This window comes from Cryptomeria japonica, chromosome 4 (genome assembly GCF_030272615.1).
Source record: "Cryptomeria japonica chromosome 4, Sugi_1.0, whole genome shotgun sequence".
Classification (NCBI taxonomy): domain Eukaryota; kingdom Viridiplantae; phylum Streptophyta; class Pinopsida; order Cupressales; family Cupressaceae; genus Cryptomeria; species Cryptomeria japonica.
In genome coordinates this window covers 327,582,988-327,608,771 of record NC_081408.1, presented here as the reverse complement: position 1 = coordinate 327,608,771, position 25,784 = coordinate 327,582,988, and the positions used below count along the sequence as shown (strand labels likewise).

General features: G+C 40.5%; 1 protein-coding gene across 1 annotated transcript in view; it reads left to right on the top strand.

Annotated features, from left to right (window-relative positions):
• LOC131063567 (UDP-N-acetylglucosamine diphosphorylase 2) overlaps positions 1 to 25,784 on the top strand; it is a 187,915-nt gene that overhangs the window by 65,524 nt on the left and 96,607 nt on the right. Inside the window, exons 8-11 of the mRNA XM_057997420.2 lie at positions 558 to 597; positions 704 to 786; positions 892 to 969; positions 1,244 to 1,387. Of these exons, the coding sequence (XP_057853403.1) occupies positions 558 to 597; positions 704 to 786; positions 892 to 969; positions 1,244 to 1,387 (345 nt within the window). The remainder of the gene's footprint in view (positions 1 to 557; positions 598 to 703; positions 787 to 891; positions 970 to 1,243; positions 1,388 to 25,784) is intronic.

Here is a 25,784-nt window from a genome sequence, read left to right as displayed (position 1 = left end):
TGTTGATCTTCAAATACATGCAAGAGATGGTTGCCCATAGTTGTGGGGATGAATTTGAAGCTCAAGTCATTCTAATGTGTGAGGTGAACTTTAAAGTAGCTTTATTTTTTAATGGGTAGCATGTGGTAATTTTTTTCACTACCAAATATTATGTCTAGAATAAAGCAATTTTTGACTGCTAACTGAAACCTGATGCTCATGCCATGGTGCAAGAATACTAAGCACATCTTCTGTATCTCATTTCTTTTTTGAATAATTACCTTGAGGTAGATATCCAAAATAAAGCTTTTAATCCCCTTGGGAAGGTTTCTTTCTTTTGCTAATGGTCTTCATAAACTTTTGTGATCTTCTCGAAATTTCTAAGTTACAGTCAGAAGTATTGCGTTTTTGTAGTTGTATAGTTCTTAGCCATTATATCAAAAAGTTGGAGTGGTTAAATAAAGCTGACTGTTAAGATGCACAAGATTCTTGGTTATTGCTTGTAGAGGATATTTAATAGTGTATATAACTTATTAATTCAAGCTTGAGTTTCTTGAAACTGTGTCCTGCAATTGCAGATTCTAAGGGCCCCAGACGGTAATGGAGGAGTTTGTGCAGGTATCTTCGATGAAACACATTTATTGTTCGTGTTAATCGAATTAATGCGTGTTTCATGATCATATACTTATTTTTCTATCATCTATATGTTGAACTGGTCTATCAGCATTGAAGTCCTCAAAATGCTTGGAAGATATGGCGATGAAAGGCATCAAATACATTGATTGCTATGGAGTTGACAATGCTTTGGTAAGGCCTTTTATTTAAGTGAACAATAACTTCCATTTTAAAGGTGAGGTTGAAACAGTCTTGATGATAAAGGCATGTTTTTTGTGTTTTGTATTCATGGATCAGGTCCGTGTAGCAGACCCATTGTTCCTGGGCTATTTTATTGATAAAGGTGTGGCTACTGCAGCTAAAGTTGTCCGGAAGGTATTTGGCCAGCAAATTAAGAGAATTCTATCCATGCTTAGTTTTTTATCTGTCTCTCCCATTTGATCATTTCTGCAATTTATAGGTATTTAAATTTTATATAATTGACATTTTCTTGCTTTTCTAGATTGGTGGGTTACAATGAATTCAAAAATGTTTTACCAAATCGGATTGGAGATAAAAATGTCACTGTAGATACAATATATTTTTTTCTGAACCAAAATAGTTGGCTTGGAGATATTTCTTTGCTAAATTCTTCTAATGTGCGAGGCAGGCATATCCACAAGAGAAGGTTGGTGTGTTTGTTCAGCGGGGCAAAGGAGGACCTCTTGGTGTATTAGAATATAGTGAGATGGATCCTTCCATGGCATATGCTATCAATCAGGAGACAGGGCGCCTTCGATACAACTTGAGTAATGTATGTTTCAAGATATTAAATGGTTTTTATGCTGTAACATCTGAAAAATTTCATGCTATAACTTTTGAGTTTTGATGTGTATGCATATTATTATTTTTTCTCATGAAAGATATAAACTCCTTGAGTTGTACAGGCTTTTGTTTGTATTTCTTTTGCTACAGTTTGTGTTCCCTCTGTTGGGAACTTGCACAAAGAAAATTTCCAGGGCAAGGAATCAGTGCAAAATAAGAATCAAAGATTTCGAAGGGTTTGAGTGAAGGATCTGTTGTCATTTTATGACACCCTTGGTCCATCAGTGAGAACCGATCAGAGATATGTTCTATGGACCAACGCTGCCACAATTGATCAAAGAGAAAACAATGGAATCATGAAGTGTGAAGTGTTGTCTTGCCGGAACCATGGAACCCCCAGGTTCCCAGGTTCCTAAGTCTTCAACTCCGGAACTCCGGAACTCCGGAACTCCCAGGTTTGCAAGTTCCTAGTTCTTCTACCTCGAAACTCCGGAACCCCCAGGTTCCCAAGTTCCTTAGTTTTCAACCCCGAAACTCTGGAAACCCCAGGTTCCCAAGTTCCTAAGACTTCAACCCTGGAACTCCGGAACCTCCAGGTTCCCAAGTTCCTAAGTCTTCAACCTCGGAACTCCGGAACCTCCAGGTTCCCAAGTTCCTTATTCCTCAACCTCGGAACTCCGGAACCCCCAGGTTCCCAAGTTCCTAGTTCTTCTACCCCAGAACTTGGGAACCTGAAACTCTCGAACCCTCAGGTTCCCAAGTTCCTTAGTCTTCAACCCCGGAACTCGGAAACCCCTAGTTTCCCAAGTTCCTAGTTCTTCTACCCCGGAACTCCGGAACCCCCAGGTTCCCAAGTTCCTAGTTCTTCTACCTCGGAACCCTGAAGTTCCCAAGTTGCTAAGTCTTCCCAACTTCGGTGACCCAGGTCTCCGAAGCTCCCCCAACTTCGGCGTCTTAGGTCTCCGAAGTCTTCCAAACTACTTCCGGCTTGCAACACTTCCGGATGGCGTGATCGACACTCAAAACTTTAAATGCTCTGACAGCTTTAGTGACTTATGCACCTTCTTTTGTGGAGCCACAAGGGTGCATTTAATGTTTCTGGTAGGATTTCCATTAAGGGAGGTACGGGGCCATGCTTGTTATGGTGACTTATGTCATGTCTGAATACTTTGACTTTGGAAGGTCAGTCAATCCACCCTTCTCAGAGTTGCCTTTTGTGGGTATGGCTAGGTTGCTTGCATTTACAAGTCAAGTGCATGCACTTCCCTGCACTCCCAGATTGACATATAGGGGTCATGATCGCTCTTGTAATCTTTTTTCTATATAAAGGTTGTTAAGCTTCATTGTAAAGGGTTCTCTACTTGCTGCCTTGAGCTTTCCTATGCTCTTTCTCTTGTCTTGAAGATTTGTAATTATTTTTGCATTTCTGCAACTGTAAGTTTAGCCTTTGGCCTTTGAATGAATTGAAATTACTTTCTGGCCTTCCTTCAACTTATGCATGTTGTGTATGTTTCCTTACCTTCATCACAAGTGTATGTTTCGTAGCTCTTCTCTCCATATATGTTGTGTTAACTTGTTTTTCTGAGTGTGACTTGTGGGAATCCTTCTCCCCTCTTGACACTTAGCAAATTCTAACCTCCATACATGCATTTGGGTCATTCATGCAACTGAAGTTTGTGCATCTCTTGGGTATTTCAGTTGATTCCTCGTGGCATTTCGGGTGGGGAGAGGAACAATCTCTTATCTTGGTGCATCACCTCCTTTCATTTTTAGCATTTCTCTCTTCCCTTTTCCTCTGTAAGCTGTTAGGGTAGTTTAGAAGTAAGAGTTGAGGTGTTGAGTTGGTTCAATATATGCACTTGGATTGAGAAGGAAGTCGACCTTCTCCAAAGATTCAACCCCACACGCAAGGTCCCACACTTCGGGGTTGTTTCCATGTTTCACAAGGTTGCTGAGTTGATAGCTCAGCAAGGGTGCGAGCTTTTGTGATAACAGTTTTTGGCACGCCCGGTGGGACTTCTTTCGATATACATGTTAAGGATTCAGTGCTTTTCTTGGCATCTCAGCCTTTATAGGCAGTCATCTTCAAGCACTTGGCGACTCTGCTCACAAGACCAATCTCTTGTAAATGACTTGTTGCTAACTTCGGAACTCCGAGGTCTCCAGGTTCTGAAGTCACTAAGCCATCTCAACCCCGAAACCCCAGAACCCCCAGGTTTCGAAGTTCCTAGGTTTGCTACTCCGGAACCACCAAGTTCCGAAGTGCTCAACTCCGGAACCACCAGGTTCCGAAGTCTCTGCTCTCCAGTTCAGTCTGCTTGCTCATGACTGGTTGCATCTCCGGATTTCATGCCTAGATTTCATACAAGGGCATCTTCTAGAGGTAGTTTCTAGATTGAAGAACTCTCATCTTCAGGCTCTAGAAGGCGGAGAGGTAGACCTTCATTATCACCAGTTAGGGAGGTCAGGGTTGTAAACACTCCATCTCCCAGGTCTCATTTTACCCCTCCTTTTACAAGATCATTAGTATCAAGGGTTCCCACCACTCACATCAATAGACCATTGTTTCGCATTGCAAGAAATCAGGTTTTTGTTACCTTCAATGGGGGGAGTCCCCTTATTTTGACTCAATGGAATGACATACCAGTGCTTGCATTGAAGAGTATACAATACTTCACTAGTGAAACAACTACTACGCCTATTGAGCACATTCAAGACATTGCAAACATCTCCTTTGTCCATAATATCACTCAGGATGATGTTGCTGTCAGACTCTTAGCCACATCTTTGAAAGGCGAAGCTTTGCAGTGGTATAGAGGGTTGCTGTCTAGCTCCATTCACAATTGGGATGAATTGGGGGAGAGGTTGTGCAACCATTTCAAAGACAAAAGTGACCACCTATCACTTGTGGAGCAGTTGACTACGATCAAGAGGGCACCCCACGAGTTCATGAGAGATTTCAATTTCAGATTCCATAAGACATGGAATAGAATTCCTGCTCTAGTGAAGCCATCTCCAAATCATGCCTTCTTGTATTATCTTAGAGCTCTCGACAACGATATAGTTGTCATGGTACAATCAATGGGTGGAGCCTCTTTACCGGGTGCATATGACATAGCCATAAGAGTAGATAACTGTTTGATTCAGGTTGGGAAGATAGCTCCAAGGCCTCCAATGCCTCTCTTCCCGGAAGCTCCTACTCAACAACCCACCCTGGCTCCTATTCCCATGGCGCCCGCAGGACAATCATCCACACCCTCTACATCCTCCAATGAGATCCATGAGGTCAAGGCTCTATTGCAAAACTTTAGCAATGAGTTGGTGACACTAAAGAGGCAGCAAACCCAACATAGAAAACCTTATCAGGCACAAAATCAGAACTATTAGCAGAATAGGCCACCCTTTCAAGGGCAAAACCAATGGAGCAATGCTAGACCCTTGAATAGTGCGAACCCCACAGCTGCAAGTAGCTCAAAAGCAATAGTTCCAATGCAAAACAATCTCGCCCAAGAGCAAGATTGGCGTCAACCATGCAATCAGCCACACAACCAAGGTGCATGCCAAAATGGAGGGTTTGTCCAAACCTTAGTGGTGTAGGATGAGCCGACCACTTCTGGCCAACAATATGACCCAAATCAGCCTAGTGTTGGCACTCAGGCTTACTTGCAAGGGGATTCTACCTTTGTCAATTGGCAGGAGGCAAAATTCTGTAGTTTGAACCAAACAAATGGTGAGTCTATGCTGCAGTATACGAGGTCAAAGAAGAGAGCCATGGAGGCTGCCTCACCTTCAACATCAGCCCAAGCTCTAATGCCCAATGTAGTTGTCCATGATACAAGCCAAAATACCATGCAGGGGAGCTGTGATGTCCTCGATATAATTAAATAATAAATCTAATTATTTTGTTGTAAGCCCCCAAATTTAATAACAAATCTTTCGGGCCCTTTTATTTAATTAGATTGGGCAAGTTTTGGTTGGTCGTGTTGGCCCGTTTGTAACCCTTCGGAAAGTTTCCCGGAGCTCATATATATGGCCGTGTTAGTCATTGTTGTAGGTATGCAAATTTTGATATTTTTCTGTCTTGTGCGAATTCCTGTTGGATTTCTGGTTACCGCCATTTTGGAGGTGAAAGACCCTCCCTATTTGGTTTGTGCAGTTTTGGTGGGATTTCCCCCTCACCCTATTCTGTTTATTTGTACTCATTCCGGATTTAGCAAATCTTGAATCTCGTCATTGTTTATCTCTCCAGTTGCATATCTGTTAATACATACTCAAGAAATTCCAAATATTCAGAATTTATTGTTTGCAGAAGGTCAACCTTTCATTGCGCACTCACTGGAGTACCTCACATTACCACCGTACATCATACCTCCACCGTACACCCCCTTACCTCACCGTACCTCTCATCCCATCGTACATCACTCCAACCCACATTCCCATGCGGCCTCTCCACCTCCACATTACTGTACAACCCCCTTCACCGTACGACTGCTCAATCCTCTCCACCGTACGACCCTTCACCGCCACCCACCGTACGATCCTCTCCACTGTACGACCCTCTCCACTGTACGACCTTTTACCGCCACCCACCGTGCGGCCCTCTACACCGTACGGTCACTCTGTCCTCAGACCACCACCGTACGACCTCTTTATCGTACGACAACCCCTGCACTTCACTCCGTACGGCCTTGCTGGTGCACCACCGTACGGCCAGTTGTTGAACAGTCTGGGAACATTACAATGGTATCAGAGCTTGTGATCTTGCCAGCTTGTCGTGTCGTGGATGCAAGTGTACACCAGGAGGAGGTACCTTTCAACTGATCGAATGGGGGAACCACAGGACCCTACAAGAGAAGTCATGGCACTATTAAGGGAGCTAACCAAAAGCCAAGCTCAGCTCAACGACACCCTAACCAGAGGAGAGCAGCGACAACAAATCATGGAGGAAACCTTATGACAATTGGCCCTGGGAAAAACGAATGGAGAACAAAATGGACAGGGTGATGATTCGGTCACGGGAAGGTCAAACGTCCAACGCACACATTCATGGCCGCTGATGCCGACTTTTCCTAAAAAATCAGAAGCACCATAGGGGGAGCAAGATCCCACCTTTCAGGAGATACAAGCACAGTTGAGTCAAGATTGGAGGGATGCAAATCTCTAGGGGGACATATCCTTCAAGGATTATGTGGAGCTCCGGATGAAATACTCAGGTGGCAAAAGTCGAGGCCATTATGGACACTATAATAATGACATCAAGCAGAAGGTCGGTAAGATCAACCTGTCATCCTTTGATGGGGCCGGAGCGACCTCGACACGTGCCTGGGTTCAAAAAGCAGATACTTCCAACTCAACCCGATGCCTGAAGATGAAGCTATCAAGTTTGCAACACTCCACCTGGAAGGGGTCGTGCATGAATGGTGGCATCATGGAATGATCACTCTTGGCCATGACCAGATAACTTCCTATGTCAAATTTACAGAGAAGCTCATAGATTGATTTGATGAGAAGGATCCAAAACTCAATTTCAAGGAGTTGGCGCAACTAAAGCAGTCAGGATCTGTGGACAGTTACATCACAAAATTCTAGAGATTGTCCGTGTTGGTGACTAACATCTCAGAGCGGAGATTGGTGGTCTTGTTCATAGACGGATTGATGGAACCACTGAAAGGTTGGGTGAAAGGGTTCAACCCCAGCACGCTCACGGAAGCAATAAAAAAGGCCCGTAACATGGCAACATCTTCCTTTTCTAGAAGTTTCGCACATACCAAACCACCTTTCGCTCCGAGGGAAAAGGATAATAAACTCTATCCGAAGGGGTCATCGCTAGATGAAGCCACAATACAGACCGAGATTGTGAACAAATGGCTGCAGGGTTATCTTAGGAACTACGTCTCAGCACAACAGAAGGCATGGGTTCGCTGGTTACATTTGGGTGAACATTGTTACAACACCACTTACCACATGTCGATACCTTTCAAAGCACTGTACGGTTATGAACCGTCTTCATTTGTTGGCCTGGCATTGGGAGACAGTCGGGCATCGATGGCCAAAGATTGGCTTCAGGAGAGTTTAGACATCTTGACGTCTCTCAAAGACAACCTACAGAGGGCTCAGAACTAGCAAAAGATGTATGCTGACCGACACCGGATTGAGCGGAATTTTAAGGTTGGTGATCTGGTTTACCTCCGACTTCAATCGCACAGACAAACCTCCTTGAAGACAAATGGTAAGGAGAAGCTGAAGCCGCGTTTCTATGGACCCTACAGGGTGGTTCGAAGAGTGGGTGAAGTTGCCTACGAATTGGAGCTTCCTGAGGGAAGTCAGATTCACAATGTTTTTCACGTATCATGTCTGAAGAAGGCCATCGGGCAGCGCGTCACAGTGTCCAGGGATCTGCCACCCATTGACGAAGAAGGGAAACTAATTCTGGAGCTGGCGGAGATCGTCGATGTCAGAGAAAAGAGGTTGAGAACACACACAGTCAAAGAGTTCCTCATACGTTGGAAGAATCTACCCATTGAGGATGCAACCTGGGAAGGCGAGCAAATTCATTAACATCCGAGTCTGCAATTGCTTGAGGGCAAGCAATTTTTGGCTTGGGAGGACTGTGATGTCCCCAATATAATTAAATAATAAATCTAATTATTTTGTTGTAAGCCCCCAAATTTAATAACAAATCTTTCGGGCCCTTTTATTTAATTAGATCGGGCAAGTTTTGGTTGGTCATGTCGGCCCGTTTGTAACCCTTTAGGAAGTTTCCTGGAGCCCATATATATGGCCGTGTCTTGTGCGAATTCCTGTTGGAGTTCTGGTTACTGCCATTTCAGAGGTGAAAGACCCTCCCTATTTGGTTTGTGCAGTTTCGGTGGGATTTCCCCCTCACCCTATTCTGTTTATTTGTACTCATTCCGGATTTAGCAAATCTTGAATCTCGTCATTGTTTATCTCTCCAGTTGCATATTTGTTAATACATACTCAAGAAACTCCAAATATTCAGAATTTATTGTTTGCAGAAGGTCAACCTTTGATCGCGCACTCACTGGAGTACCTCACATTGCCACCGTACATCATACCTCCACCGTACATCCCCTTACCTCACCATACCTCTCATCCCATCGTACATCACTCCAACCCACATTCTCGTGCAACCTCTCCACCGTACAACCCTTCACCTCCACATTACCGTACAACCCCCCTTCTCCATACGACTGCTCAATCCTCTCCACCGTACGACCCTTCATCGCCACCCATCGTACGACCCTCTCCACCGTACGGCCTTTTACCGCCCTACCGTGCGACCCTCTACATCGTACGGTCACTCTGTCCTCACACCACCACCATATGACCTCCTTACCGTACGTTAGCCCCCTGCACTTCACTCCGTATGACCTTTTTGGTGCACCACCGTACGGCCAGTCGTTGAACAGTCTGGGAACATTACAGGAGCAAGAAGCAGGAGGAGCCCCAAGTCGTCTAAAGAGCAAAAGTAGACCTTATAGCCTCAAAGTCTGTTGGTGTTCCTTTCAACATAGTTGATGAGATGAAGAAAGCCAAACTCAACGTCACTATGTGGGAGGCCCTTTCCATCCCATCTCAAAGGGATTTGCTTAAGGAGGCACTGAAGGATGTCGATCAGTCAGGTGATGAGGCAACAACCAGCAAAAAGGCAGTCTCCACCAGTTTGGTGCAATCCAAGGAGGAGGAAGATTCAAGCAAGATCAACAAGCCTCCCCCTTCCTATCTCTCCTTAATCATAGGAGATAACTTGGTTCACAACTGCATGATAGATTTAGGAGCTAGTAGCTCAGTCATGCCTAAGAAGGTAGCTGATCTTCTTGGCATAGAATATGAACCTGTGACTAAAGGGGTGGTCCAATTGGATGACACTTCTATTAAGACAGTTGGGGTTGTAAAAAATTTGAAGTTAACCTTGCATGCATGCCCTGGTTGCATTGTCTTGCAAGACGTATCAATCATCGACCTCCCTGCCTTCTTTGCCATCTGCTTGTCTAGAGACTTCACCGGCAAGATAGGTGGGTACCTGTCTTCTGATTGGTCCCACATGCTATTTCGAACCACATAGAGCCCTACACCCCCAACCCTATAAACATGAACTGCACTTTGCATGAAGAGGGGGAGGAGTGTACTGTCCGCGAGCCTGCCACTCTTTTGCAAGAGGTTCCTGATTGCTTGCTGGACGAATGGGCCAATGCTTTTCAGTTTGATCGATTGGCTGAGACTGAAGAGACCGGGCTTGGCACCTATTGTATCCATGAAGAGGATACTCCTATCCCTAACCTCATCAAGACACAAGGAGACTCAGAGCGGTTATGGAACATGTTTTTTCATGGTTCAAGAAACAAGAATGGTGTAGGTGCCGGTGTGATGCTTGTTTCTCCTGAGCAGGAGAAATATTTCTTCTCTTTTAGGCTTCAATTTGGTTGCACCAACAATGTCGCTGAGTATGAATCCTTGATCCAAGGTCTCCAACTTGCACAAAGAAGAAAGAACAGATCTTTGCAAGTATTAGGTGATAGTGAGTTGGTTGTTAATCACATTTGAGCTCAAAGTGTAGCAAAAAACAACCTACTCAAATCATATAAACACAGGGTTTGGGATTTGATTGAGGATTTGAGGCATTCAATATCCAGAGCATTCCTAGAGGTCAAAACAAGCATGCTGATAGGCTTGCAGTGGTTGGTGCTCAATTCGATATACCATCGCATGTTGCAAGTGAGAAGGAGCAACACATCAGGCTTGTTGTGAGGCCTGCCATCCCAGACAATCAAGTAAATTGGCAAGTGTTGGAAAGCGATCAATAGATCATCAACTTCTTGCAAAATGAAGCAGAATTTTCTGCTGAAAATCAATCTAAGTTGCAAGACCAGTATGGAGATAAAATAATGCAGCTCAACTCCAACAAGTTGCCTAAAGGTCTAGTTACCTTGGAAGGCATTTTCAACTCGATGATCAGTTGAAGAAAAAGATGAACTTGGCTGCAAAGATGGGTGATTACAAGCCAGTTTCTGTCGTCGAGGGTAGGTCCTTAAACTTGGGCAAGGTGTGTTCCTCAACCAAGCAAGAGGCCTTTGTTGAGCTTTGCCAACAATATGATGACATAGTTGCTTGGACCTATGAAGATTTGAAGGGTTTTGACCCTGACTTAGCCCAACATACTATAGAGCTAAACCCAGATGCAAAGCTAGTTAGACAAAAGCAAAGGCCAATAAACCCAAGATTGAGCCACTAATGAGGAAGGAGTTGACCAAGCTCATAGAAGCCAATATCATCTTCCCTATCAAGCACTCCTCCTGGGTGGCCAACCTTGTCCCTGTAAGGAAGAAGAATGGGAAATCAGGCTATGTGTAGACTTTAGGGATCTCAATAGAGCCTCCCTCAAGGATCACTATCCCCTTCCCTCTATGGAGCAGATTCTCCAAAAGGTTAGTGGCTCGGAAAGATTTTCATTCTTGGATGGGTATTCAGGCTACAATCAGATCTTGGTCCAAGAATCATATCAATACAAGACTGCGTTTACTACTAAGTGGGGTACCTATGCTTATTGTAAAATGCCCTTTGTGCTAACCAATGTAGGTGCCATGTTCCAAACAGCAATGGACATGGCTTTCAAGGGTGTATTAGCAAAGTTTGTGCTTGTATACCTTGATGACATAATTGTTTGTTCGAAGCATGCAGCTGACCATCTTGGTCATCTTGAGCAGGTGTTCATGAAATGCAGGGAGTATGGTGTTTCCTTGAACCCTAGCAAGTGTGTATTTGCTATTGATCAAGGAAGATTGCTAGGACACATCGTATCCAAGGAGGGTTTGACCATTGACCCAGAGCGAGTGGAGGCTATACTTTCTCTTCCACTCCCTAGTCACAAAAAAGGATTGCAAAGTTTCCTTGGCAGGATCAACTTTGTGAGGAGGTTCATTCCCAACCTTGCCACCATGGTAAAACCCCTCACTTCCATGTTGAAGAAAAACTTTGCTTTCAGTTGGACCAAGGAGGGGAGAGCTGGTTTCAAAGAGATGAAACAAACAGTTGCTCAGGCCCCTACCCTTGTCAATCCTAATTATGAAAGGGATTTTATCCTCTATACCTTCAGAGGAGAATCCAGCATCTTAGTTGTCCTAACCCAGCTGAACAATGATAATTTGGAGCAACCTATTGCTTTCTTTACTGAGGGGCTAAAGGACTATGAGCTTAAGTATAGTTATGTAGAAAAAAAAGTCCTCACTGTTTTAAGGGCATTAAAAACGTTCAGATACATTTTGTCCAACAACAGGATCCAACTCTTAGTTCCACATGCAAGTGTCAAAGATTTCCTTCTAAACAAGGACATCAGTGAGCAAAGGGCTTGGTGGATAACCAAGGTCATGGAGTATGACATCAACATCAAGATCACCAAGCTTGTAAGAGGCAGGGGCCTATGTGAACAACTTGTCTCATCTTCTGAGAGTACTTCAGAGGTCGCCCTTGTGTTACAAGAGTACCAACCAATTGACAACAACACTCAATTTAGTTGGGTAAGTGACATGACCACCTTCTTAATGGAAGGTAGATACCCCCAAGGTCTGGATAGGACCAAAAGAAGGCATTTCAGGTTGTAGTCCATTCCCTATGTCTTAGTGAATGACACTCTTTTTTTGAAAAGACTCCAATGGAGTCTTACTAAGATGTATCGAGCAAAACCAAGTCAGAAGATTGTTAGAGGAATTTCATGATGGCTCTTCAGGGGGCCACTTCTCTGCAAGGACTATGGCTATCAAACTAATGAGGGCTGGTTATTACTGGCCATCCTTATTCAGTGATTCACATAGATGGGTGAAGAATTGCAAGAAATGTGCTCTCTTCTCTGGGAAGCAAAGACTAGCTCGCCTACCTCTTCATCCCATCCAAGCAGATCAACCGTTCGCCCAATGGGGTTTAGACTTCATTGGCATGATAGATCCACATTCTAGTGCCGGCCATAAGTGGATCTTGGCCGCAATAGATTACTTCACTAGGTGGATAGAGGCAGTTGCATTGAGGGATGCCACTGAGGCCTCAGTGTTGGAATTCCTTGATGGAATTATGACAAGATTCCTCTTTTGTGCTTCCTCTCTAATTGAAGTTGCCCTCCCTCTTATATCTTGAAGTGAGGAGGAGTCACATCTTCATCATGTTTGCCCTTTGCAATGGTCACAATCTTCATAATTATCACCTTTTGAAAGAGTCGCAACCCTTCCTTATTTCCTTCCCTCTATTTCTTCGCCCATTTTATCTTTCCTTAATTCCTATGCTGCATTCTTTTTTCCGTTCCTTCTTTGTCTTCTTTCAAATGAACTCTTCTCCTTTTTATATCTCATGTTGGAGGGAGTCACAACTCTTCATAGCATGCCTCTTGACTTTTCATTAAACTTAATTAACTTCATGTTGTAATTATAGTATATTATATTATATTTTATTGTTTATTTATTTATTTATATTTTAATTTAATTATTATTTATTATTAAATCCTATTTCAGAAAAGGGACATTACAAATCCAAAGTATAAATGTGATTCAACTAGTGGATTCAATTGGGAAAAAAACATCAATGTGCAGAATCTGCCGTCGCTCAAAAAGGATAAATAAATTAATGTGCCGCCAAGAATCAAAGTCTAAAACTGTCAGAGTATACAGACACCTGCAGCTGTCATACACCAAGAATAATACCATATCACCTCACTAAATTACCAAGTCTAGCAGGTGATATTTATTTCACCAAACAATATTACAAATAAAATATAATTGCCACTAATTGAGAAAATCGCTGATATCAATGACAAAATGTTGAACACATAGGTTGGTTGACCATCCATAACTAATCTACTTTAGTTTGTTTTTCCTTAATAATTCTTGTGGAGCGCTCCCTAAATATCATTGTTAAATGATTTCCTCCTAATTGCTATTCCTCTTTTCTTCATAAATGACACTTGTCTTTCCTTTCTTACTTGTGATTAGTTTAATTTATGTTTTATTCTACGGCCGTCGCTATACCGCGAGATGAAGGTGCTCGTTGGTTATCACCTGCGACATAGCGACTGGCGAGGTGGCAGTTGAGGTGGCTGTCTAGATGGATCCAAAGGCGAATCAGGACGTGCCACATGGGGCACAAGAAGAAGAACCAAGGCAGGCCCAAGTTTGGTGGCTGTCCAAGTGGCGAACAGGTGGAGTCCAAAGGGACTCACGAGCGAACCAGGAGGTGACATGTGGCCGAGATCTGCGCGGAAAAGTCAGGTTAAAATATAGTTTCAGACTATAGTGAAAAAGGAGAAATTAATGACTGACTTGCAAAGGGATTGATTCGCCTAAGGGTTAATTTTTGCCCAAATATGGAAAGCTCTCGATCCAAGGAATCTGAATCTGCAGTCAAGTGTAACCCATGGCAAAAATTTTTGGGGCAGTGACCTTGGGATCTCAGATTTTATTTCTCAGTCAGAAGGTGATGATTTTCTGCAGGCTCAGTGCGTGGGCGGTTAATGCCAGTAGTTAAGGTAAGCGGTTACGGCAGACAGCTAGTGGTAGCGGTTAAGTTTTTAACAGCTAGAGACCAAGTGGTGGGGCCTGTTTCTAAGTGGATTACTTAGAAAAGTTAAAGGGCGTGCTAGTTTTCCATGATCGGATGGCTGTTGCTATATCGCAACGGAAATACGTCCGAACGTTAAACGCCGCGACATGGCGACTAAAGGAAAGGTGCTCAAAAAGAAGGCTTCCCTGGTCAGTTGGTGCCAAATTTTAAAATATTCAAAAGAATCAATGGCAAAGATGTGCAAATCTCATCAGATATTGTTTCGAAGTGAAAAGTTGGTGAGACTTATCCAGGGAGATTTGCAGAGAACATAATGGTGCGCGGTTGTGTGTTTTCTTAGATAAGAACTCATTAATGCTCTGGCACGAGATGATCCACCGACATTATGAAGTTGACGGTGGTTTGTAACCGATTTTGGGTAATAGGAACTTACTCTTTCGACCATTCTCCAAATGAATGCCCAGTGAATTAATGAAGCACGCATCCCAGAAAGAATGTTAGGTTTCTCCCTCAACTGCAATGGCACAAAAATGTGACTTTTGGAGTGAATGACTGTTAGGGTATGATTTTTCTTCTAGGTAGTCCGAAGCTTGTTGCATCCTGATTTTCTATAAAAGGATACCAAGGCTACCTAGAAAAGAGGACACGAAATTTTTGTAGCTAAACTCTGGCAAAATTAATACAGGCCTTTGTCTTAGCAATTTCTGAGTCAGATATGAAGTACTTGTAACCTTTTTACTTAGGAATGAAATATACAGTCCAAAGAATCTAAACTCAGATTTGTATTGTCTCTATGTCATTGTACTGGTGTTCATTCCATTTAAGTAATCAAGGATTGCTTATTTGAATGATTTGCTAGGCATCTAATGAAGTTGTTTTGAGTCTTTTCCTTAAGGAGGAAAATATAAATATACTTTGAACAAAGTCATTGATATAAGTATTTTTGGTGTGGATTTGATGATGAAGTCTGGTGCAGATTAGGACTCTGTATATATCAGGCATATTCAGAGTTGGTAGATCAGGAATTTGTGATTTGTGTACTAGTTTCTCTTGTCAGGTTGCAGTCTGTTGTAGATGACTCTATTGCCCAGATAAAGCACTGGTTTACTTGTTGGGTTTTTGGGTGCATTTTGTGATCCTTTTCAAAAGTCAAATCAACTTTCCATTTAGGTTTAGTTGTACTGGTTAGTAAGGAAAGTTTGCAGGAATTTACACTGGTTTTCTGCAAATCATTTAATATTTTTGTGAGAAAATAGTCTTAAAAGGGTTCACCTGCCCAAGCTTTTATAAGCTTAAAGTGTAGGAGGTCTCCTAAATCTGGAACCTCATATTGTTGTCTTTATTTCAAACTTTTGTTGTTCTCTTCCATTGCAGCACAGAGGTAGTAGTTTTCACTTTTAAAGAGAAGAAACAAAAGTTTTCAAAATGGAGAACAACACCTACTATTGGGGAAGTTTAATCAGAATTCAAATGTGATTTATGTGCATCTCCAACCATCTCTTCTGCTTGTATATGTTCTGCAGAGGCTACTACAATTGCTTTTGCTTGGTCTTACAGGTTGTTACATCTCCAACCATCTCCAACCTGTATATGTGCTATAGGTTGTGAGGAATTTGTCAAGGGACTAAGTTTAGGTGCGAGAGGTGCCTTTTGCAACATATAATCATGATTTTTTTCATTAGTTTCTATCAATCTACATCCCCAAACTTTGGTGGATGAACACAGGACATTACATGGGATGCCCCTTGCAAGGATTTGGGGGCGGGAACACTCATGGCAAAAATTTGGAGGCAGGAATGCCCTCGCAAGAATTTGGGGTCAGGAACGCTCCTCACAAGGATTTGGAGGTGGGAACACCCTCACAAGATTTTGGGGGCAGCCTACCTGGTGAGCTCCTTGTCATGATATAGGCTAGGGTCAGTAATGGAGCTGTCACCACAAAGCGCAATTAAAAACTTTGAGACCCCATAGACCTTCATTGCGTGTGCCATTTTTTATAGTTTTATTGCTTTTAACCAAGTCCAAGAGTGCCCCAAACCCTCTAATGTTTAGCATATTCTTGTTAAATCTCCAACATTTAATATGAGTACAAAAGTGACTACAAGCACATGCATTGTTACAAAATGATGAAGAAAAATGTGGATTTGACAGTGTATCGATGTATTTAAATTAAAAAATGAGTTTTTTGGCCACGGGTTCACGCAGGTGCAGTCAGTAAGGCTCAGTTTCACCCAGGGTGTGGCTCTGTTGCTTCGTGTGCATACCAGGTCCTGCTCCCGTACTGTAATCTGTTTAATTTGGAAATGGGTGTAATACTGCAAGAACCCAGTAACATAGATTTCTATATTAATTTTTTTTAACTTTTCATTTTCAGTTCTTCAACGTCTTTAAACTGACTATTTATCTGAAATATAATTGTGCCTTGAAGATAGATTTGTCACAAAGAACATCCTGGCAGTAGAAAGAAAGAAATAAGTTATATTAATGCTATATGGGTTTCCAGTGATTTTTGTCTGCTGGGCTTTTTGGTGATGGCTAGGGAACATTGCTAGGGCTGTCCTGATCTGAAAAATCATAGGGGACATTCTAGAATGTGGGTTAATTGGAAGGGGACACCCAGCATGACAAAGTGACTTAGGTGAAAAATTAAAAAAAGTAGACAAAATAAAAGAAAAAGATGACAGAAAATTGCCTTAGGCATGCAGGTACACAAAATTAGTTGCTTGGCACAGGAGTCAAACATGCAAAAAGGAACGCTGCATTTCACCGTTGGCTGTTTGGCTTGAAACATAAACACAAAAAACACAAACACTAAAACACTACATGACTTGCACTATGCTTGGAAGAGGAGATTTTATCTAAGAGTTGGATTTGTCACCATTTCTGTCATGTGGAGCTTCAAATATCAGGAACTTGTACAGAAAAAAGCATTCACAATCATCTAGCAAATAAAGAAATCCATTGAAAAGTGATTTAAGGAAGATTTATTGCTGTTTTCAAGCTTAATACGAAGAAAGAGGTGTGTGTATCAAGGCATTTGAAAAAGGCAAATTGTGGGCAGATTGTTCTTTCCTCTTGGCAGCTTCATTGCCAAATTTGATAATGTTGCTCCATAATATAAGTTATTTTTACCTAGATTGCATTTCTATTTGCTGGTTTTGAATCTTAAAACTTGAGTTTGTAAATGGAAAGGGCTTTGGCTTTGTATTGTATCAAAAAATTGGGTAAAGGTAATTTGTGTAAATGACTAACAAGATGGTGTACCTTAAGGCCATTGAAACAAAATACCAATATCTTGGTTTCCCCCTATTTGTATTTAGAAAGATTTGGTAAATATCTAGGATATTGAAATAAGGCATAGGAAGTCACACAAGAAAAAAATGATAGCAAAAGCCCAAAAGGGGGATGAATTGGCTAAAAAAATTTGTTCCTCTTGATATTTTGGAAGCCATGACATTCCTTGGCTCCCTATAGTCTCTTGAGCTTGTTCTCATGACCACAAAATTTAATAAATACATACAAAGGATATTAGAGATTTTGATTGGGCAGGTTTTGCTTCGATTCACTCTAGAGGCCTTCAGAGATATTTTTGGTAATCGCACCCAATGTTACAAAAATTGAACTTGCCTCGGACTCGGCAAGGTAATATTTGACTCAGACTCAGACTCGACACTTAGATTCAGCATAGACTAGCAAATTGAAGAACCCGAGAAATTGAGAACATGCACCCTTTAATGAATAAAACTTAAAGACACAATAACCTCATAAAATAGAAGCTACTTTGATCACATACACAAGTATACATTGATCACATAAGTATAAACAAAATTTTTAGCTATAGGAAATAACACATTTAGATATGTAAATATTGTCAAATACATAAAAAAACTCGTGGAATATGAAATCCATTGCATCAAAACAAATATCATAACTAAAAATATAAGTCTATGGCTTAGAGGAGCCAACATTACTCATCCCAACATCACAACATGTCATGCATTGGCATCTAAGATAGGTCCTAGATGATGATGCAGCCTTGATATTCACTTGTGTCTCAATGGTTGGTGTGTATATTCAGGTGAGGACTTTATTATTTAAGTTTTCTTGAAGCCTTCAAGACTGCATGTTTTGTTGTCAAGATCATTAGCAAAGAGGAATGATTAAGTAAAAAGATAAATGGTTATGTTCTAGTTTGACCTTAGCTAGGATACTAATAGATGGGATTGTTTTATGAATTGTTTGTGCAGGGCATGATTGATATAACTATGACTTAACTTGTATTCAGTTGTATAATGATTGTAGCATGTCAACTTTGCCATGGCAATCCTTGTATACTAAACAAATTGTCCAATGTATGAAACAAGATAATCCTTGATTGTGGCTTTAGTTGTGAAGATGCAAAGATTTGCAACAATGTATATGTATTTTGTAGTTTTTATGATCATGATTCATCATTGGCCTATTACTTGCTTAGACATATAGTTTGATGGGTGTTTGGAGGCAACACCTTAACAGGGCCAAGGGGCAACGCCTCTTGCAGGGGTTTGGGGGTATTACACTATTTTCAAAACCATACAGACCTTCATGGTGCATACCTTTTTCACAAACCAAACAAGCATTGAAAGGTAGTGTTGATGTTTTTTTAATGCACCTCAAACACAAAATAAAATACCAAGGTATCTTATCCTCCCTTGAACAAAATCTTCCCAAATGCTAAACTATGTGATCAATTGGAAGACTCCAAGGTTCCTAATGTCGGGTTTGGATGTGTGGATAAGCTCAATGGTTTGATGTGATATTGTTGGAATCACAAAGGGGACTTACATTGTACATGAATGTTGCTAGAACTGGAAACCTACTTAACTTAGAAAAGAAATAACAAAAGGGGTTAAGGGTTTAAAAAGACTACACTAATCCTAGAATGTAGGATGTAGTGGATGACTTGTTGAGACTCTTACTAGACTTTTCTTTGACATCAATGAACAACTCCACAAACAACATAGACACCATCAAGGCAATGCATATCAATGTGTGAATAGCAACTGAAGTTAAGTGTGAATAAGGATTCTAGTTGACCACACAAGGCAAGTTTACAATCAGCAAACTACTAGTAGTATGGATATGCGAATTTCACCATTAATCATCCACAAGATCTTTCATTCAATTAACCAACATTAAAACAAATGAGAAGTAGAGACCATGCAACATGTTGAATCAACATATGAAATTCACCATAACATCAATGAAAAGCAATATGTCTCTTGCAAGAGGATCTTGGCAACAATCTTTACCTTCTCTCCTAATCTACTTCTACTCTAACTTCTAATTCCTAATTGCCTTAGCAACTATACTTCTACTCTTTTAACATTAGCCTTTACAAATGAGAGAGCTGAGCCCTTTTATAGAAGTCCCATTACAATGAACGGCTCAGATTGATTCACAATCAATGGCCAAGATCGAAAGATAGAGACCCTAATTAGGGTTTTGTTACAATGACCATTACATTTGCCAATAAGAGATGAGGATAGGTAAGATAAATAATATTTGATGTAGCCCCATGTGTCACTTATTCCCTCCTTTAATGAATGCTCACTTTGTTAATGCATGATAGCCTCGGTAAGATAAATGATTGAATGAGAGATAAATGAAGTCTCTCATTCAATCATCTATCTTATCGATAGACTATGATAAAGACTTCAAGTTATCGTTCCTTCATTTGATGATTATTCTTCGACTTATATATATACAACCTTACTTGCATATTCCAATCAATATCGGATTCTTAAACCAATGCTTAACTACCGATAATTATCGGTTTTAAATCTTATAGTACAGAATACCGATTGGTATCGGTTTACATTGTAAATAGTATGCACACCGATTAGTATCGGTCAAACATGTTAACTGTGTGAACACCGATTGTTATCAGGTTTTAGTTTATAACTGCATACACACCGATTAGTCTTGGTTGACTTGTTTATGATATACACGCCGATTAGTATCGGGTGATTTGTTAAGTTTTATATATATACCGATTGGTAAATGCGATGATAATTGAAAAGGTGCGATCAAGTAATATCTTGATCAGTCATCTCCAATAGACATGACCGGTCAAGGTATTGCTTGATCCTCCTTGCAGACATATATATATATATATATATATATATATATATATATATATATATATATATATATATATATATATATATATATATATATATATATATATATATATATATATCAATCGGTATTTGTGAGAAGGACATCAAAATTGATAAATGCTCTTTCTCCATCTGCAACATACCAGACAATAATCAGATTTATTATATTAAGATTTAACACATATTGAAAGAAAAGATAACCTTGAATATAACTTGCATCTTGAATTGAAAATTGAATAACATTTACACACTTTGTACCCTTTGATTGGACAAATGGTGACTAGGATGCCACCTCAGCTTGCCTTGTAGACTTGATCACTTAGCCTTGCTCTACTGAATTTTCCACCTTGAAATCTTTCATCTTGATGCTGTTTTGCTCTAGAATGTAATCCTTCATCCTCATCATCCTTGTGATTTCCTTGAAATGTTGTTCCTCCTCAAAATATATCTCTGTCAAGTCTCCTCCTTGACTTGGCAATCCTCTTCTTCAACCTTGCATTATCAAGTTTCATTCCAGTCCACCTGTAATTAGACCTGCAAAGGAGACAAAACCTGAACCAAAACTTTATCAATCAAAGAAACAATCATGAAATATATGTTGTATGCGAGTCAAGGTTTAAATTCAATCCCATGTTTCTTAGCTATTGCGGTTTTCATTCTATAAGACTTGGTGGAAATTCAATCGGGATAGGGACAAACTAGTCCCTATGAACTCTTTCCTCTTTCAGCACATTAACTTAAGTGGAAAATCGATGTGCATGGGGGCTAATCGATCCTTGAAAATTGTCCGCTCCTTAACATATTTTACCCTTGGGTGGAGAATTGATAGGCATAGGAACAGCACTTCATTCAATTCCTTTGCAAGTATTATGGAGTGGAAATTCGACTCTTATGGGGACTACTTGTCCTCAGCTAAATTAATCCTTGTTTTTTGTTCGAATTCCCCTTGATGAGTTTCATAGGGACTGATTGCACTTGATTTTACCTCTGATCCGACCTGGAAATTGATGTATTAGCCTTCCTTAATGCATTTCTGACACCTGATTTTCAACTTTATGAGGTCTGATTATAATTCTAGTAGCCCGAATATGATTGTGAATACTAAGAAATTCTGAAAAGTGCTGTGGTTTTGATCTCCACCAAGGTCTGAAATCTGTGATTTAAAGTCCTAGGTGAAGGCATTGATCCAAAGGCTCCACCTCACCCTCTGTTCTCAACAATCCGAATTTTAAGGAAAATCGCAGAAAACAAAGGTTTAATCAGTTCGCCATATCAACAAGTCTCTCTTCCCATGATTTGGGTGGTCAAACAACCTTGTAATGGTAGTCGCTAGCCTTGGAAATGTCCTGCAATGATGAACACAGATGTAACAAATGATTTAATTAGTCTTTGATTTGGATTTATGAAGTCACTGTTAACAAAACCGTCCAACAATATAGTCCTCTAGGTCTGAAAATGATATCCCAATAATAGGTGCAAGTCTGAATTGGGCTGGTAATCTACCTTGGAATGGATAAAATCTTAGTAAATGGACTTTGCACACGAGTCTTCCTTTCAAAATCATTGCCCAATGGAATGAAGAGCTGTGCCACTTTGTTGATCAATCTCCTTCAACGAATCTGCAATGAAAGCAATCCAAACTTATGTCTTATTCTCCTTGTCTCTTCCACTTTTATTCATGTTTGCTTTGTTAGCTTCCATCACATAATGAATGTGGGACTAAATCACTTTATTGCTGCCATAGGTGGAAAATCGCAGCCTATAGGGACTGTTTTAATTTAATTGTCCGCATTTTCTTCCACCAAATGAAATGGTGGGGAATTGCCACTCATAGGGACTGATTGCTCTTAGCAAATTTCACTTCATTTTGATGTCTTACTCTTGGAGTGGAGAATCTATGGGTATAGGGACAAGATCAGTCCTTAGTAAATTTTTCTTTGTAATGCCTTTCATACCCTCATAACTTTATTCACCTGTCTTCCCATTTTGTTCCACTCCATAATGAATGTGGGATAAATATTATAAAATACCAGGCTGGTGGAAAATTGAGTTCCATTGGGACACTTGATTAAATTTGATTTTCCATTATCTTGACCTTACTTGCTTCTTGCTGTGGAAATCCGATCTTCATTGGGACTCCTTGTCTTTAATAATTTGTGTTGATTTGATCATGTTTTGATGGATTGGAGATTCGAACCTCATTAGGACACTTCAGTCTTGCATCTTGTCCTTTGGTGGAAATTCCATGGTCATCGGGACTGTTATGTTTTTGACTTGCAAACTTTCTCCTTTGAGTGGAAAATTGAACTTCATCAGGACTCTCCCTTGTTCTTCACTTTTCTCCTCATTCCCGATGGGTAAAACATTCTCAAAGCCCTTGATTGGAAAATTGAAGTCCATAGGGACTTTTTAGTTTCCAATACTTGTCCGAACATTTGATAGGTAGCTTGGTGCTTGAAATGAAGGTGGAAAAACAACCTCCATTGGGACTAATGATTTTTCCATTAATTGCTCATCGACTTCCATTAGGACTTTATTGACTTTATTGATTTTCATGCTTCCTTTTGTCCAAACTTACCCAATTTGATCCATTTGTGAAGTGGAAAATCCCATTCCATCGGGACCAATGGATTTTAACCCTTCTGCACAGTGGAAAAATGATCTCCATTAGGACTCTAAGGATCTTTAACTTTGTTTTGCATTGTTTTGAGACCCGAAGTGTGGAAAATCATTGTCCATTTGGACTTTCACAAAAAAATCACGTCGATTTGCAATAATTTTATCATTTTTGCTTAAAATTTCTAAGGCAAAGTGGAAAATTGACCTCGGAAGGACAAATTGACACGTTAAAGCGACTTGACACTTAAGATCATTTCCTTGCGACTTTGAGAACCTTTTGCATTCTGACCGACACCCTCAAACTACTGCTAAACTAAGACCACCTAAGAAAAACATCTACCCTAAAAAGCGAAAAAGTGGGGGTCCCCATTTGCAATGGGGCGATGCGTGAAAATGTCACAACAAGTAGTAAGTTGTTTTTTTTCAAAAATTAATAAACTGGCCAACTCTTCCTTGTTGTACTTGCCTAGAATCAACAAGTCTAGTGAATCTCACATACTCGACAAGTTTGGTGACAATTCAGCAACCGAGACTCCTAGAGTTGTCAAGGGTCACTAGCCTCGGGTTTTCGTCAAGTCTAGGCCAGTCTTGTAACATTGATCACACCTCATATGCCATTATCAAGGCTATAATGGTTGAAATTCGAACACAATGGGTTTCGAATGAAGAGGCATGTTTGAAATAGGTTTCTCATCATTGGTTTGTTGACAAAAAGAGGGTTTCAAGGTCGTTGCATAAACCTCTTAGAAGAGATGAATTCCAAGATGGCCTTGGCGACATAATGATTAATCATGTTGTTGAATGGGAAAACATGGAGGCTAGAGAGGACATTTCATCCATGGATGTTCTATGTGATGAACATGGTTAGTACCTGTTGACGTGTATTTTGTACACAATCATACACAGAATAAAATACCCAAAGGCATGTTATCCTCTCTTGAATAAAGTCGCTAACTGCTGAAGATTTCGCAAGAAGGATCAGTTAGGATGACTCCAATGTTCTTTTTAGTAGGGTCTCTACGTGTGGATAAGCACCAGTGGTCGTTGTGATTGCTGTGTCATCAAGGGGCCTTACGTTGCCGAAAATTTTGCTAAACTAAACAAGCTTTTCAAAAAATATCAAAAGGATAGGGTTTGCAAGAGGTCTAATCTAGTCTAACCCTAAGAATGACTCAGTGTGGACAAGACTTGGTGAGATTCTACCAACTTCAATATTGCCATAAATTAACAACTCAATTGAAATTGATGCGATCTTCTAAGGTAACAAATGATTTTTCAATACATCAAAGACCAAGGACACTACCACGAAGGTACATATCCAAGATACAACAATGATTGAAGGTTTAAACGATTCAAATATCTCCAGTCGACCACGCAAGGCGTTCCTACAATCAGTAAGAAGCTAGTGGTTTGGAAAACGAATCCTACCAAAGATCAAGTCCAACACTTTGTCCTTCGAATTAACACACTACTTCGATTGAGAATGATTCAAGGAAAATGAACAACCATGAAGATAACCAAAAGAATTGCAACAAAACACCATAACTTCAATATTTCATTGATCTCAAAGCCATCATGTACAACAATTGCTTGAATTCCTTTCTCAAAGCTCAATCTTGCTACAAAAGTAAATTGCTTCTAAACTCTAATCTCTCTAATACATCAATAATTTCTAACTCTCTGGTTTTCTAGCTATTACAAAATGAAATAAAATGAGGGTATAAATAGCATCCTCAATTACAATGAACGGTCCAGATCGAAAAGAAGATCAATGGTCAAGATCATGACACCTAAACCCTAATTAGGGTTTATTAAAAATAGCCCCCTTTTTACTGAACAATATTAAATGCATAGCCAAATATTAAATTTGGCACAAAAATCTAGGAGACATAAACCAATGACAACTAAGGTGCCATGTCATCTATAATAACCTCTCATCTAGAATCTTATTCCCTTTCCAATGCTCCTTTTTAGCAATATGCAATGAATCTAGATACGATTCCTTCGATTTCAGCAATTGGAATCTCGGGAAGATTCTTCATTCTTTCTTCCAAGTGGATGACCTGATCAAATGCCTCAAGAAGAGCAGCGTCCCATCCAGGTTCAAGTTCCTTAGTCTTTTCAATCAGGAGCAAGGTAGCAAACATCTGGGCCTGTTGCTCATCTGTGATATTAGTTTCCTTGCAAAAGATAACCTTGATTCTATCCTCCAATTCCTACAAATCCACATCTGTGTCAACTTCGATCCTCCTGCCAAGAATAGTACGTAGTACCTCAAATATTCTGTCTTGGATCGGGTTGATAACCTCCTCAACATGGCTACATCTAGTACTGATGTCCTCGAAAAGAACTTCCTTCATTTGGAGTAAGGTTGACCACTGAAGTAAACTGTGAGGTCCTTCATCCATAATCTTTTCCTGTGCTAAGACCTTCCTCGATGTTTGTCTGATTACTCGCAAGACAGGAATGATAACCTCTTTGGTATGAGCAAAAGCAGCTACTGTTATCATCAAGTTGTGGATAATCTCAAGAACCTGGATAGCCCTATGAATAGTCTTCATCATCCTTGTTGTAAATTCTACGACAACTGTATGAGATTTGTCCATCCAAGTACTCATATGCTGGACCATACTCCTGAATCTCTCTGCCTCACCAATTGATTGAAGGGGAAGTCCCTGTATGGGTGATCTTGCTGGATCCTGACGTCCCAAAGGCTGATTGAGATGGCTGAAATATGTTCTCCATGCACCAACTTCTCTCTCAAGCTTTCTATTTTTCTCCATTTCTTCCTGTTGACGTGTATTTTGTACACAATCATACACAGAATAAAATACCGACAGGCATCTTATCCTCTCTTGAGAAAATAGTCTCTAACTGCTGAAGATTCGCATAAAGGATCAGTTAGGTAGACTCCAAGGTTCTTTGATGTAGGGTCTCTACGTGTGGACAAGCTCCAGTGGTATGATGTGATTTGCTGGAATCACAAGGGGACTTACATTGAACTTCCGATCTGCTTTGCTGGACACAGGCTCTTACTAACTTAGA